The sequence below is a fragment of the Momordica charantia genome (genome assembly GCF_013281855.1).
Source record: "Momordica charantia cultivar OHB3-1 chromosome 8 unlocalized genomic scaffold, Mcharantia_2.0 BLBB01000008.1, whole genome shotgun sequence".
NCBI lineage: Eukaryota > Viridiplantae > Streptophyta > Magnoliopsida > Cucurbitales > Cucurbitaceae > Momordica > Momordica charantia.
The window spans coordinates 3,112,248-3,128,470 of NW_028275166.1; the positions used below are offsets into that span (position 1 = coordinate 3,112,248).

Below are 16,223 nucleotides of genomic sequence, written 5' to 3' on the forward strand. Positions count from 1 at the left end.
AAAAAATGTTTTTGATTCATTAAAACACTTTATAACTTTCATAATTTTTGTTGGTTTTGGTTAGATAATAAAAAGGTAATTTTTGGAAATTAAGGTAATTATTTTTATTCAAAGTGGTTATAGAAGCTGTCCTTTCTGTGGTTAGGTTTATGTGAATTCTTCGGGTAGACTTATATTTGATAACTCAGATCTTTAAAATACTTTGTGGCTCCTCTTCTGGGCTTTAGGGAGTATTGCTAAAATAGCACAAAAAAAATATTTACTTATATGTATAACATTAAGTTTAAAATTTTATTAAAATAACCAATTGTAAATTTATGCAATCACATGTGATATGACCGATTAAGAGGATATTTTTATGAATATATAATTTCTCAACAACAACAATCTACTAACTTAAAATTTTGGTTTCTAAATTAAATGAAATTCAAGTTGCTTAAACTAAATACTTCCTGAAGATGCAAAAATTATTTAAAAAACATACACGACAAGAAGCATATGCGGTAAACTTATATGCATCATTACCTCAAAATTACCGTGTCAATAAAAAATCTAAAAACCCAATTTAAAAATCAAGTAGTGGTGACAGCATCTGCAGTGTACGAATCAAAGGATTTGAAGGTGATGAAGAGATCTGTTTTAGTCCCATCGCTTATTATTCCAAAGATCAAATACACTTAAAAATATTACACAATGGATTTTTTCTGTACCAAAGAGTTGACAACTTTTTCAAAAGCAAAATCTTTATGTTTTAAATAATCCAATTTTAAACCAAAGTAAAAGTAGTGCTAGCCAAAAAAGTCAAAATCTTTCATCACCAGGAATTTGACTCTTGACTTTGGAGGGAAATTTTCCTTCCTACCCCATTAAAGCGACATTATATATTTTTTTCTTTTTCATTTGATAAGCATACGAATTGACGGATAAAATAGAATGAAATAAAAAAACATTTATTCCATATAATTTTATGCACTAAGATATATATTAACGAATGGTTTAAATACTATTTTACAGTTTCAGTTTCAATTTATTTTAAATATTATTGGTTTAAATATTATTTTAACTATATATTATAGATGGATGGTTTAAATATTATTTTAAACTTTCAGTTTTGGTTTATTTTATTTTGTGTACTCTCAAATTGTTCATTCATGTACTGTCAATTTTTATTCATTTAAGTTATTGTATTTTCAAAATATTTGTCAGGGTCTTTTTTTTTTTGAGTTAACCAGTCTTTGAAAAGTGATCATGTTAACAAAATTTATATACATAATGAACCCTGTAATATTAAACAATGAATATTTCAATAAATTTATTAATATTATATCATATTGAAATTGTAATTATAAAAAATTAGATAAAAAAGAAAAAATACATGAGGAGTACATTAGTTACTTTTGAAGTACATCGACCAAAATAGAAACTAAAATTAACAAATATTGAAAGTATAGAGACGAAATTAGACATTTTGAAAGTATTGTGATCCTATGAAAAAAAATTAATAGTATGATATGACCAAAATAGTATTTAAAGATTCAAAATAAACACATGTCATGTCATGTCAGAAAATACAACAAAATCTTTTCATATCTAAAGTTTTTTCCTTGCTTGTTAGCAAGAATATTTTTGAGTATAGCATGCAAATCTTTGGAGTGCTAAGGGAAGAAAATGATTGAAGTGAGGGACAGAACAAATTGTATTCGCAATATTTGGGATTAGACTGTTGATTCTCACAACAAGATTATTACTAATAATAAAATAGAAAGCGGGACAGAACAAGACGCCAATTTGGAAAAAGCTATTTCTCTTTTGAAAAAGAACCTTCATTTATCTTTTTAAATTTGATTATAATATTGACTTAAAAGGAATGTCCTCACAATAATATATATTTATATAATCGTACGAAGATTCTCTAGATTGAGAAAAAATATATAATTTTTATTTTTGAATTTAAATACTATCTTGATCCTCTTCGTTTCCATCTCATTTTTCTTTCAATTATGTTTTAACAACATACCTCATCTATTAAATTTATTGAAATACTTGGTATAAAAGATTTTTGGATTAAATTTTTTTAAATATAAACTAAATTTACTATTTTTTTAAGTACTATTGATCAGAGACAAGTATTAAATACTGCTACGTGAACTCCAAATCAGTTAAATGGATTAAAAGGGCTTGGTGTGCAACTCTCGCGTGTTTGAAAAAAATAGCATATGATGATTTAGATGGTTGAAATTGGTTAAAAATGGTTGCAGAAGAATCTTCTGAAATTCAAGAAATCAAAGGAGATCTATTTTTTCTGAGCTGTCTTGCATTGTCTTTCATTCTATAATTGACCAATTTTTTTTTCCTTCCTTTTATCATTGGGGGTTTCAGAAGTGTGATTGATGGGGTGGGGGTAGCTTTCTTTCAAAGTTCATACGTGTTGCATCTTTGGTAGTAGAGAGAAATTGAACCATATATTATAAAATAAATGTGCATCATTATGTCCATATCTCAAATTTGGATAGAATATATCTCTTTGTGTGACGATTGAAGTTGAAGTCTTTTAATTCTTTGTTGAGTTTAAGTCATTTATCTTCGATAATTTTGTTAAAGAAAAAGAGGTTTAATTATGCAAATAATGTTATGTTTTTCATTTTTCGCTTTATTTTTCCTATTGAATATTGAAAAGTAATAAGGATTAGACTTGTGTCGAAACTTCCTCTACAATATCGTCATCCAAGTAGAATTTAACCAACAACTTTGGGATGAATTGGTTTGGTTCCCCTACATATGCATAGTGCACACAAAGAATATTGAATTCAAATGTTATTATTTCTGACATGCAAGCTATTGAAGATGGTCATCTAGATGAAGACTTTTATACTCAATAACAATTCTCAAGTTTATGTTCTTCAACTTCAACAACGGAATATTTAGCTATTGGAAAATCGCCATTGATTAGCACAGTCTCCATTATTGGCGGTAGCTCTGCCTTATGGGGACAGCGGAAAAGAAGAAATAGTTGGAAGAAAGGAAGAAAAGAATTTGAAAAATTTTTAGGTTGATAACCAAGTCCAATAGCAGACTTGGAATCTAATGTACTTATAGTTATACTTGGCCTACCAATCTTTTAATTTAAACTTGAATTTTTATTATAATGGAAAATTTTAAAATATTATGGACAAACCTAAAACTAAGCATATAGATTAGAGACAAAATTGAAATCAAATAAATGATGCTAATGTGTTTTTACCCTCAAATTTTTAACTTTTCTCAAGTATTTTGACAGAGATCCTTAATCGAGGGTCAAATTTGAACTTTCAACGAGGTTAGAACAACCTTGTATGTTTAAAATATTTTCCTATAATTTAGCATGAGAAAAGTGGCAATGCATTGTGAGAGATAATAATGAAGCTACGTGCTCTTTATTTATTAGACTATATAACTTAGTAGTATTTTTAAAAGTATTAACATTTTAAATGATACTTTTTGAAATATTCTATCAATTATATTCTTTATATTTCTCAAAAACAGCCATAAACACAATCAAATGGCCACATTAAAATTTGCGAAGCATTTTATTTGAGCATTGAGGAAACGACACGTGTTACGATAATGTGACAGTTTCCTCTTTTCTGAAAAAAAAAAGTTTATTAAACTGATTTTTTTTTTGTGGCCCAACAATAATAATCGAATTCCAAAACGAAGATGCACTCATGAATTCCTTCTTCAGAGAAAGTATCACTAAATTTCCGTTCAGATTATCTATTTTTTAAAACAAAGCCTACACATTCCTAAAACATATAAATTTTATAATTTTAAACATCAAATTAAAATGAAAACTTTGATCAATTAATTCATTAATGCCTTAAATGGATGGTAAAATATAATTTATGAGACAAAAGTTTGACACTTCAAGCTAGTTGTTATAGAAATTGTTGGTATAATATAAATTTTGGATAGAATAATTTGACTATTTAAGTTAGAGTGTGAACAAATTCGTCTCTTTTCTTAAAGTCTAAAAACTAAAGCAGTTTTTATCGTTGCATGTTACATAAATCAACATCAAAATTCTTTATTAAAGTACTCATTTTAATCTTAAAAGGAAAAACTTTTGTCTGTATAATAATAAAATTAAAAAAAAAAGTCTCATTTTCTTTATGAACAATACTAACTTTCGGACTAGCGGAGATTTTTTATAAACTGCGGTTACATTTTTGATAAATAAGGGGAGAGAAGTCAGATAGGTAAAATAATGTTTCTTGTAAAATAAATAATCGTCAAATTTTTAATAGTTTTTAGATGCCATAGTTCAAATGTTGTAATTACATAAATAGTTGTCGTTTTTTTATTCAAAATTACTATTAAAATATAGATAAATAATTACAACAAGTTTTGTTCTCGAGATTTAAGTCCATCTTGATTATTAAACTTTCAAGTTTATTTTATTTTGATTTTCAAATTTTTTGAGATATCCATTTTAATCCACAAACTTTTAAGAAAATGACTATCTTAGCTTTTTACATTGTTTTACGGTGAATTGCTTAATATTGATATGATGATAATCTAACATACGTATATTAACGTATTTGATGGTGTGAGCATGCGTATTAAAGCTACCTAACTAGACTAGCTGGTTGGGATGGATATTAAGGAGGATATCGAGTTTTAAATTATGACAAAAACTAAAATAGTTATTTATTAAATGATTAGACACTAAATCAAACAGTTTAGAAGTTAATAACCAAATTAAAATAAATTAACAGTTGAACCGCCCTAATATAATTATATATATAAATATTGATTATAGATATCAACTCTTATATGTGTATATGTGTGTGTATATATATATGAAACAAAATCTACTTAAGTTGTGTCATTTCTTGAACTCACCTTAATGCATATATTATATTAGTTAAAGCATTTTATTGAAAGAAAATAGATGATCAAACCTCCTTTAACCTTTTAAAGAAAATAATAATTTGACCGAGTTTTGAATAAAAAGACATATTTTGAAGTTAACACAATAATAATTCAATTGATCAAAATATATATACTGAACCAAAAAATTATAGGTTCAATTTTCTAGCCATACATATTGTTGACTCGACAGCGAAAAAAAAAATCACATATCTTTGAATTATTGCATAAAAAGAACTCTAAAAAGGAAAAGATATCAAAGAAACTTTTACGAAGATTTAATTCCCTTAAAAAAGGACTTTACATTCCAAACATGGTTGGAACTTGGTATGAGACTTAATAGTTAATTTTGTGTTAAATTAGTAACTCTTCAAATTCTTAAATTAGAAAAATTTCAATCACATCATAGTGACTAGATTCATATTTATTAGCATGAGATGCTTATTAATTTGTTCTATTGTTATCAGAAGACAACTCAATTAATTAAGATATTATTTACTTTTAAGTTGGAAAGTTTAATCCTCCATATCTTATTGATCTAAATAAAATAGTTTCATTGTCCGGCCTCATCAAGTCAACTCATCCAAACATATTTAATGGTCAACATTCCTCTAATAATGTTAATAGAGTATATTAAATGAAAATATGATTGAAAATTTAAATAAACAGTAAAAAAATTTAATGTAATGAAACACAGTATTGAAAGTCAATATGAACATAACTCAATTGAATAACAAATTAGAAGTTCGAATTCCTATTATTATTATTTCTTTTTCTTTTTTTGACGTGAACCTATTATTAAATTTATAATTGAACTATTTTTTGATATAATAAGTATCATTTTTACGCGGTAAATACATCACATTTACAAATAAAGGTAAAAGACATATTTTTTTCCCTGAAACGTTTATTTATTATCATTATTTTAATTTTATAATTTTTAAGAAATAAACTTCTACATCCATATTTATATTTCTATAAAATTGAGATTTTTAACCGGCATCAACGGTAAGAAAGTACAAAGAGTGCAAATAGGTAATTTCACATGAAGGAGGAATCCCATTTGTAAGAGAGTAGCCGTTGTTTCTGGACTTTCTGGGCCACTTTGCTTCCTTCGGCGTTTCGAGTAAATATGAACAAAACAACAAGAAAAGAAAAAGAAAAAGAAAAAAAGTGAGGGATTGAGAGGACATTGAAGAAAGCGGAGGAAAAAGAAGGTTACAAAAGCGGGGAAATTGCAAAAGCCCATATGCTTTTTGTTTGTTACACACTTGCACTTCAATTTTTGGTATAAAAAACCTTAAAACCCCACCACTTTCTGTTCCTCTCGTTCATATTTAAACAAATTTTAACAATCCATCCAGATCTTTCTTTCTTTCTTCCTACGAGTTCTTGCCGTCATCAATGCTTGGCTGAACATTCAACTTTTGGGTTTGTAATTTTGATATGAGTGTCTTTTCATTCTAGAAAAATGTTCATTTTCTTTTTCCATTAGTTGTTATATTCTTGTGTTGCTGTAGTTGAAATGCTTTACTCTTGTCCTGTGTTCACGGGCATAGATTCTTTTCCTCTCGCTCTCTTGCCCTCGCCATCCCTCTTTTTCTTGCTCCTTCTCTGCATTATAAACTGAGGGAGGGGGGGCTCTGTCTGCAGCTCGTTTTCTGCATCGATGCTTTAATCTGCTGTGGATTCTTTCTTTGCCCATAAAGATTTCTTGCCTTTATCTTCCCCTACCCCCCTTTTATCTCTCCTTTTTTGAGATGCCCTTTCACTTTTTAATATTTTAGGACTTTGGAGGCTGTTTAATGGCCTGTGTTATCAACAGTGGTAGCTTAACGTAAATTTCCATGGTTTTTAGTTCCATTTTCGCCCTCCCAACTGCATATAAATACGGTTGGTCAATTCTAAAACTCTTCATTGCAATTTTCAGGAACTAATTTGTGTTGCTTCCAACATTTTTGTGGAAAACAATGAGCTATAACAGCTCTACTGTGGGTTCTGGTTAGTTCATTTTCTGTTCCTTATATCCTTTTTCTGGGGTCTACTGCCCATAAACTGCATATGACTAGTATCTTTCATTTATGCATCTGGGTTTTTTCCTCAACTTTTTGCTCCATTATGTCAGGTAGTAGAACTGGCAGGATGACCCTTGAGTTTGGGAGGACCCATGTGGTCAGGCCTAAAGGGAAGCATCAGGCTACTATTGTTTGGTTACATGGCCTTGGTGATAAGGGCTCAAGGTACTAATGGCTTCTCTTCTTCACATTCTCCTCCCTGTTTGGCCAGCTTATTAGAGTTATTTTGCTACTTTCTAGTTGACTTACTTTGACTGAGGTTAACAAGAAATGTTGGGGGTACTGGTTGAGTGCAAAACACTCATTTTGAACTCTTAGGCATACAAGATGTGAGTTAGAAAATTTTCCATTCTAACTAGTGGGTTATTATCTGAGCAGCAGTCTTCTTTTTGTCTTCCATGCCCAAAAGGAAAGAAGTGGCTGAGTGAGAGAATGTCAGTGTCTTGTCCTATCTTCTTGTATATGTTCATATTTGGAAAGTTTGAAAAATTCAATATGCCTTTACTGGAGATTCTTATTCTGATTTTTTTTTTTGTATTTTTTATTTTATGGGGGAAGGTAATGGTACATAACTTAAAAAAATATGGCTAGTTGGCATTTTTATGTCATGTCTTTGATTCTAAGCTATATTTGAATTTTGAGGTGTTGCCTCTATATGACAAACGGATGAATGGGGACCACATCATGTTTTCTGTCCTTGAGAATTAGAATAACCAAAATCAATATATAATAATGATTTTTACTATAAGCCTAACTGATATTGGACATTTACATCATTAAAGGAGGCGTGGTCTGGTTTCTTCATTATCGGGTAACCAACAAGAGTGTGGTCCCAGTTTCAAATGTTTGTGACTCGAGACTGTTTCGATAATCTGTCATCATAATTGGCAAACTAGACAAGTCCTTTCAATATTGTGTTATTGAATTTTAGAAAGCCTGGTTGCATAAGCATATGTACCTAGTTGGAATGATTGGAATTGCGGCGTAACGAGGACATCTAATTTATTATTTATTTATTTAATTTTTTTCAGTTGGTCTCAGCTCTTGGAAACTCTTCCTCTTCCAAATGTAAGGCTACTTGTACATGGACCTAATACCCTTTATTTCAAAAGAAAATCTAAATCCTAGTTTTCACTATGTTCAAACCTTGATTCCATAAAGTTGTGTGTGTTGATTAATATAATCAATTAACAAAATAAATTACGAATTATGTTGCAGATTAAATGGATTTGTCCTACAGCTCCTACTCGTCCTGTAGCATTATTTGGTGGATTTCCTTGCACTGCATGTAAGATATTCATCTTGGAATCTCTTATTATTGATCTGGTATAAAAAAGCCTTGACTTTGACATAACCTAGTTAGGGGGGTATTTGGCTCATGGCTCAAGACTTGTTAACCCAAGGTTAATAAGTTGTTCCTATATTTGGTAAGTGGATTTGTTTAACCCAAGCTATGAGTTTGTTAATCTTTCATACTACATAAAGCCATGTCATATAAACTCCAATTTATGAAAATCACCTTATATACAATATAATATATATTAATGTATACAAATTAATAAACCACCTACCAACTACCAAACACAAGTTGCACAAATCTAGATTATTATAATATATTCTTTTGTGTACAATTCACAAATAGAATGCACAAATGTACACTTTTCAACCTGGGTTTAATAAACTTAGATTTATTAAAACTGTGAGTCAGTTATCACCTTAGTTTCTAACGTGAATGAAAAAACAATTTTTTTTCTTGGAATTGGTTCAACTCAAATTTAGTGTTATGAGGACCTCCACTGTTTCGTATCAGGGTTTGATGTGGGAGATATTTCAGAAGATTCTCCTGATGATTTAGAAGGCTTGGATGCTGCAGCATCGCATGTGGCGAATCTTTTGTCTACAGAACCGGCTGATAGTAAGTACCTTCTTCAAAAGATTTTTAACTATTCATAAAGTGTTTGCCATTTAAGATTTTTGTGGCTAATTAATATCAATATCTTCGTCCCCATTGTATCATTTTCCTCTTTCAGTTGAACTGTGGTTCGTTAGTTAACTTATATTCATCTATTCTAGCATTACTTTAATAAGAGTTATTAGTTTAACCACTGTGAGGTGTGAGTTGACCTAGTAGTGATCGTGAAAAAAATGTAAAACGACTTTTGGAGAATGGGTTAAAACCCCATGTGGCTACCTATTTAGGATATTGAAATTATATGAATGATGTGATAACCAATTGTTGAAGGTCAAACAGTTGTCCTAAAAGATTAGTTGATTAGTTGATTAGTTGAGATGCAATAAGCTTGCTAGAGACACTCACGGAAAAAAAAATAATAGTCATTAATTTTGAACTTGATCATGGCTAGGGAACTCCTTTGGGCCAATTAGATTACCCAATATTGTGGTGTCAAGGACTCAGCGGTAGTTCTCAATTCCAAACCCAAGTAATTGATAGATTTAGGATCTGGTTTTGAAAAGAAGTTCAAATATGAATCTCTAATACTGGTTAGTAGTTAGGGATCATTGTATTTTTTTGGGTACAGATAGAGATTTCATCTACCTTCTCAAATCATTTTTGTAGCTGATACTTGGTGTTTGGCTAATAAATTTGTTTTTTTCTTACTCTATTTCTGATATCTATGCAAATTGGAGGACATTCTGTAACAATGATTATTTTTCTCCCTTGTTAAGAAGTTATGTTGGTGTTTTCATCTTTCTCCAGTTTAAGTGACTCTGCTATTATTTAACAGTTAAACTGGGTATTGGAGGCTTCAGTATGGGTGCTGCAACTGCTATTTACTCTGCGACGTGTCGGATTCTCGGGCAATACGGAAATGGAAACCTATACCCCATTCACCTAAGTGCAGTTGTTGGGCTTAGTGGCTGGCTTCCCTGTTCAAGGTTTGATTCTTGTTGTTTTAAAGTATGAAGAGGCACAAATGGTGCATAGTTCATTGCAAAGCCTATATAGGTGCTCTGTTTTGTAATTACACATTTTTATCAGCCTTTTTTTCCTTTTGTGTTGTAGATCTTTGAGGAATCAGATCAGCGTGTCTCATGAAGCTGCAAGGCATGCTGCGGCTTTGCCCATTTTACTCTGTCATGGTTCAGGTACTTGTATTCTTGTTTTTGTTCACAGGGTTTTTTATACCATCTTGGAAAGATCTAAAATGAAGACAATGCCATGAATAAACTTCCACCTGTTTATCATAACCAGTAAGACCATTCATTTTATGACTCAAATACATAGGCCGCTGATGAAAAAGAGGCGTTATGTGAAGATGGATTACCCATAATGGATGCCTACTGAGCACTATACCCCGCTTTCCGCTCCATTTGTTTTTGGTCATCACACTGATTTGTCAGCAATCCTTCTCAATCTCATCATTGTCGTTGCTAGTTTATGAACCCTCTGACAAAGACCAAAGTTCTGCAGTTAAAGGCACTGATAATCTTTTGCAATTTCATACGATTCCCTTAATCCTAGACCGTTTATGGACATGGTAGAAGACCAAAATTTTTAGCTTCTCGTCTTTCAGGCTGCATAACCACTATTCCAGTAAACATTTGACTTGTGTTCCAAGTCTTTGGTTTATGGAAGTCGTAAACCTTTAGCAATGTCGACACTTTGATGGCTCAACTCTTGCTGGAATTTTTGTTGTTTACTCGAAAATGTACCTTGCAGTTATTATGTACCTTGCAGGTCAAGTTTGAACTGCCGCTCGGTTGAAATAATCTATTGCCAAGTTAAATTTGTTCAAGGTACCCTAATTACCATGTGAATCAACTTCATATTACATGCTGTCGGTTACAGGTGACGATGTTGTTGCTTTCAAGCATGGGGAGAGATCTGCACAGACTTTAAGTTCAGCTGGATTTAGAAATCTAACATTTAGAACCTATCACGGGTACGTTAGTATCAACTTTCTTGTGCTGCTTTTTTGTATTTCTGATAAAAAGTTACAAAAAATGTGGGATCTTGCACAATGCAGGCTGGGGCATTACACCATTCCTGAAGAGATGGATGTTGTTTGTAATTGGCTGACAGCAATTTTGGGACTTGATGGCTTACGGTTGGTCGACAATTGAAGTCGTCAGAGATAACGAGGAGGAATATTCTTAGGTTTGTAACAAAATGGTAGAGATGGTCGAGCGTAGGGGCGCAGTGTGAATGGCCATAGTTTTAAGTTCTTTAATTTTGGTTGCTTCTTTACTAAAGAATAAGCCCTTGCCTTTCTGGTTTCTGGTCTTTAGCAAATCTGATAGTGTTATGTCTACGTTTTCCTTTTTCTCCTTTGTTTTTTAGTCTAAGTTTGGGGGTATACGAATCTGAGAAATTTTCCAATGTTAAATTTAATATAAACACTGTTCCTGAATATCTACATATCACTAATCTTTTCGAAGAAATGTTGGATGGATGTCACAGCGGTTTAATCAAAGAATTCATGAATCAACCCAATGCAAACATTAACTGAAAAAACTGAACATACCCTCCTGTGTATTTACGTCTATAATGCTCCCCTCTCCGATGGCTTGGACTCACCATGGACATTCTGGCTTTATCACTTTGCTGTTAATGTCATTACAATCACTTCCACTCGAGTTGTCGGTAGCTCTATATTTGTTGTGTGCGGTGAGGGGCGGGGAGTGAGGCATTGACTTCAGTATATATCTACGACCCTTCAACCAGCTTGAAGAATTCTCTTTCCCAACCTCGTTTTCGCTACCTCGATGAAGAGACAACGTTTGATTCTTTGGAGAGTTTTCATTGATATATTTAATAGGCGTCTCACTTGCCTGAATCGAAAGAGTGTCGGGTGAACTAAGCCAGGACATGGAACTGCCTCTCGTACCTAGTTGGCCAATACGCGAAACGTTTATCCAACCCCTTGGCTTGGATTGTATGGATGATGTTGAAGAGGCTCCACCATTATCACAATTCATATGTTGCCACTGATAAGAACCGACATCAAATATGTTTGTCTTTGTTTCTACAAACAAGTCAGTGCAACTTGGAGAAGACGAGCTTGTAGCATCAAATTCTGGTGAAGGGAGACATCTTCTGGACACAAGCCGAGATTTTGAGGAATCATTTTCATGACTAAGTAGAGAGAAAAACGAATTATAAATGATTAAGATAGAAAAGACTTTCTATAAATATTCACCACAGTAATAGAGGCTTACTCTAAGTATTGAAATGGTGTTTGCGATGCAAGGTTGTGTTGTTGATCATAGAATTCAGAATGTGAAATGTCTTTCCTAAACGCTGCCGTATCTCGATCATTAATCAACTTGGCCTCAGATATTCCAACATCGGCTCTATCACATGCCACTTCTGGTGGAGTCGCACACGGTTCTGTATGAGATTTAATTTTTTTTTTCAAGGAATTAGACGCGAAAGAAATAAGACCAATCAATTAATATATTCAAATTAATGCAGCACTTTAAATACGGTTCAGTGGATCATGTTCTAAAGAACTTTATCACAGTGCAAATGATGCCCAAGGAAATGGAGAATGAAAGAATTATAGAACACTGAACCTTCTTTCTTGCCATGGATATTTCTACAATCCTCGCATCGACATCTGATGGTGCATCCAACATTAGCCTTTAAAGATAATCCATTATTAGAATGTTTCAGAAGATGAAATAGTGATATTTACAACTACATAGGAATGGGTCGTAAACCTGATAGCATTCGCAGTATTGTTTAAGACACATGGACTTCTTGCAACTACACCCTTTTTATGTCTTGCCAAGGATGGGTTCAATGGCCTTCCGTTCTCCTGTGGAAGTATCAATCATGAACAGCAATATAAGAGTACTTAAACAATCGAAATAAATTAAATTGACCACCCACATTATTTACTGTGAGCTCGTTACTGTCCTCAATAACCTTTGGAGCAAATGCAAGTGGATCTCGAGATTCTATTTGATGCCTTATCTCAACAACAGTTTGTTCATTCTCAGGGTTGTTAAAGCACCCTTCACAAGAACAAGACTCAGGACAATAGATCCCAGCGGCAAAACAATCACAATACCTGCGAATAAACGAATCAACATTTACAATAATGAAATATAGGAATAGGTTCAGACCTCATTTTTCTTAATATAATAATAATAAAAAAAAGACACTCACAGTTTCAGGCATTTTGATTTTTTACAGTTGCAACGTTTTGAATCATCGCCACTACTGCTGACTGAACTTTTCTTCCTGTAAAATTGTAATCCACTTAGCAGCCTAGAGAAAAGTAGAATAAAGAACAAGAGAATTGAACCGTGGGAGATTAATTTATAAATTACCTTTTCCTCTTGTGAGGAAGATTATTAATCTTCTCAAGATTAAAAGATGGGTCGTAGTCAAAATTTCTCGTCTCGCATGGAGTTTCAAAATTCTCAAATTTAACAGCATGACAGGACTGCAAGGTGATGGAACTTGTCGATGAGATGGACTTGCTTTCATGCCCCTCCATATCTTCAGTGGAAGATGAGACATCTCTTGAGCAGGTAGTATCATTTTTCAAGCCATGATTCTTCATAGCAACACTGATGACGCTATTTAGGTGCAACCCAATACCTGAAGGCCTGGAAATTCCCAAGGGAGGATTGCCACCAGAATCAGGATGCGGCAGTGTATGCAAGGAATGTAATGACTTGGCTGGTACCCTGGTGTTCAATGCTGAATCTAAGTTCGAAACAGACAATTCTATATCCTCAACCGAGGATGGATGCTGTGATGTTGCCTTAACGTTACTTGTAAAATTTGATGAGAGCAAATTTTTTTGAGTAGCATTTGCAGTAGCTTCTTTAGACTGAAGGTAACGTTGACACATACTAGATTGGGGTTGAGAAATTGATAGAGGCTGTTACAACATTCGTCATCAAAGAAATTACTAGTTAAATCGTTATGAGATTTTACCGGGCTTGAAAATCCCAGACATGTAAACATATTATGATACCATATATAGCATGTGAACTGCATTTATAGACTATATATAAACATGACATATGCCTTATCTATGTAATGTAACATATCTACTTAAATCTGAGGGGACATTTTTATGTGAAACTATTTACGCCATCTTCACTCTGGTTTCATGATTAGAAAATATGACATTTTAAGTATAAAAAAGAATGGTAATTAGCAAAACAGTGCATAAAAGATCCTTACAATGACTAAATGACAAACAACAGATGAGAATGGTAATTACTGCTACATACATTTTTTTTCCTTTTGAGTAATAAGAATGACTACTAAAGACTTTACATTTTAAAATTTAACTTCAGATATTGAAGAATTTAAGGTCTTTCTAAAAAAATTTATATACAAAGAAAAGCAGAGTCAATTACTTCAAAAACTAAAAAGATAGTCATGTTGTGAATTGAGCCACAAAAATAAGCTAATATTGTTTATCATTTTTCTATATCAAGAGGGTAGTAGAAAACATATTCAAAGAGCAAAATTTTCAGAATCAAATCTTTTTGGTTTCCTCTCGATTGCTCCCAACATGAAAGGAACATAACATATCGATTTTAGGACAGTGAAAGTGAACCTAACGAGTAATTAATGAATAACATACGAACTTGCAGGGAAATTATCTTAACAAAAGGAAATAAGTAATTATACATTCTGGATTTAACTAGATTTTCTGATGTAATAAAAATGTGTCATCTAAAATAAAGTCTATGAAACTGAAGGAAGTATTAAACCTGAAAAGCTCCATCGAGTGTTTCTTGGGTATCGCATTCATAGGCTCCATGTAAATTAGCATTGGATAACCGCTCTTGCAAATATTGAGGCATAAAATCCAAGCCATCCTGATAAATAGTACATGTATCCTGCATCTTCAAGGGTTCAAGGTCAATTCACAGAAGATATGGATCATTCACAATAATCTCTCGACATTAGAAATACTATATCTCATTTTCATTTTGGCATGAAGGGATACCAACAAGTAGTTACCTGAGCACATAAATCTTCATTTTCTTGTTTCCTAAATGCCTGTGAGGTTGACAAATCAGACTCGGTACAATAGAATGCAATAGATGACTGCTCGTTTTCAATTTCGAGAGGTCTACAAACTTCAGGTGCAAATTTTCTTCAAAATTTTGTTCAGCTTTCTCACATAAAACTTGGATTATGCTCGAACCTGCAACCTTCAATATGACATCTACATTATCCTAATCTGTTGAAGTTCTCTTTAACATTTGTTTACTGAATGAATAGAATTAACATATAAACCTCTTCAAAATCTGCCAAAAAGTTGTCGAAAGGGCAGAGCTCAGTTTGTTCAGAGATCTTATTATTAGCTTCCTGTGATTCGGCAGCCAGTTCTGTATTAGATGACCGAGTCCTGCAAAAAAAAAATTGGTAACAACTTATCAATTGCACTATTTATCTTCATAGAATCAAAGAGAATGAAGGAATCAGCAGCCAAGAACCTTTTCAGAAGACTTGATTCAACATTTACATTCAAATGTGGAGAAGAAAAGACAAAAGAATCCAATCCTTGGACTTCAGAATCACACTTGCTAGGTTCTATTGGAAATAAGTGATCAACGAAGTCCGAAAAAGAATCCTGAAACCGAAATCAAAAAGAAATTTGATGACACAGATTACCTACCATTACACACACAAGGGAAAAAAAAAAGAACCACCATGAAAATCATTTATTATATACAAATCAAAAGCCAAAAAAAGAATCAGCCCTGCACAGGATAGCTTACAAAATTCAGAATCAACAGATTAACTGAAAAGAAAGAAAAAATGAAAAGAACATAATCACCAAGAAGATCATCATTAAATCATAGACAAATCAAAAGGGCAAAAAATAATTACCCCGACACATGATATGCCAATAAATTCAGTATCAACAGAACAATTATTACATTAAAGAAAGCTAAAACAACAAAAGAAGAATTAAGTGCGTGCACGATATGTTGATAAATTCACATTAAACTGAACCAATTACTGAACCGAAACGAGAAATCTTATAATCGAAAATATTCAGGGGATGATACAAACTGGAGGAGAGTCCGACGGAGAAATGGCAATAGTTGCAATGGCGGAGAGGTTGGTTAATGTGGAAGTAAGTTGAGTAGTTTTAGGCGAATCCATGATCGAGAAAGTTAACTTTTGTAATTTACCCTAACACAAATTCTCTCTCTACTGAAACTGATTATAAAATTATGCGTTATATCTGCCGAATTTTTCCTTAGAATTTTGATCTCCAATTAGAAGGA

The 16,223-nt window shown here is 32.3% G+C and overlaps 2 protein-coding genes across 5 annotated transcripts; one reads left to right on the plus strand and one right to left on the minus strand.

The window, feature by feature from the left end:
- The first annotated feature begins 6,022 nt into the window (after nt 1-6,022).
- On the plus strand, nt 6,023-11,356 carry LOC111004864 (uncharacterized). 4 transcript variants are annotated; one of them, XM_088128000.1, is made up of 10 exons: nt 6,023-6,125; nt 6,839-6,909; nt 7,034-7,148; nt 8,015-8,051; nt 8,202-8,271; nt 8,794-8,898; nt 9,731-9,881; nt 10,009-10,091; nt 10,795-10,888; nt 10,973-11,356. In XM_088128000.1, the coding sequence occupies exons 2-10, from the start codon at nt 6,879-6,881 to the stop codon at nt 11,067-11,069; spliced, it is 783 nt and encodes a 260-aa protein (XP_087984126.1). In that variant the 5' UTR covers nt 6,023-6,125; nt 6,839-6,878; the 3' UTR covers nt 11,070-11,356. The 4 variants fall into 4 exon arrangements, with proteins under 4 accessions (XP_087984126.1, XP_022131788.1, XP_022131789.1 ...); XM_022276096.2 differs by having other exon boundaries at nt 6,041-6,196; XM_022276097.2 differs by lacking the exon at nt 6,023-6,125 and adding an exon at nt 6,203-6,339.
- Nucleotides 11,357-11,495: 139 nt separating this feature from the next.
- LOC111004863 (uncharacterized) lies at nt 11,496-16,223 on the minus strand. The gene is given in 12 exon segments (XM_088127773.1): nt 11,496-12,081; nt 12,165-12,336; nt 12,522-12,588; nt 12,669-12,766; nt 12,864-13,021; nt 13,120-13,194; nt 13,284-13,843; nt 14,691-14,825; nt 14,944-15,079; nt 15,197-15,334; nt 15,423-15,559; nt 16,006-16,223. Coding segments are annotated over 12 exon segments (2,331 nt in total). The 5' UTR covers nt 16,099-16,223; the 3' UTR covers nt 11,496-11,519.

Coding starts and splice junctions, on each gene's coding strand:
- LOC111004864 (XM_088128000.1), top strand. CDS start 6,879: ATGAGCTATAACAGCTCTACTGTGGGTTCTG. Junction 7,149..8,014: donor CTTGGTGATAAGGGCTCAAG/GTACTAATGGCT, acceptor AATTTTTTTCAG/TTGGTCTCAGCTCTTGGAAA. Junction 10,092..10,794: donor TTTACTCTGTCATGGTTCAG/GTACTTGTATTC, acceptor TGTCGGTTACAG/GTGACGATGTTGTTGCTTTC.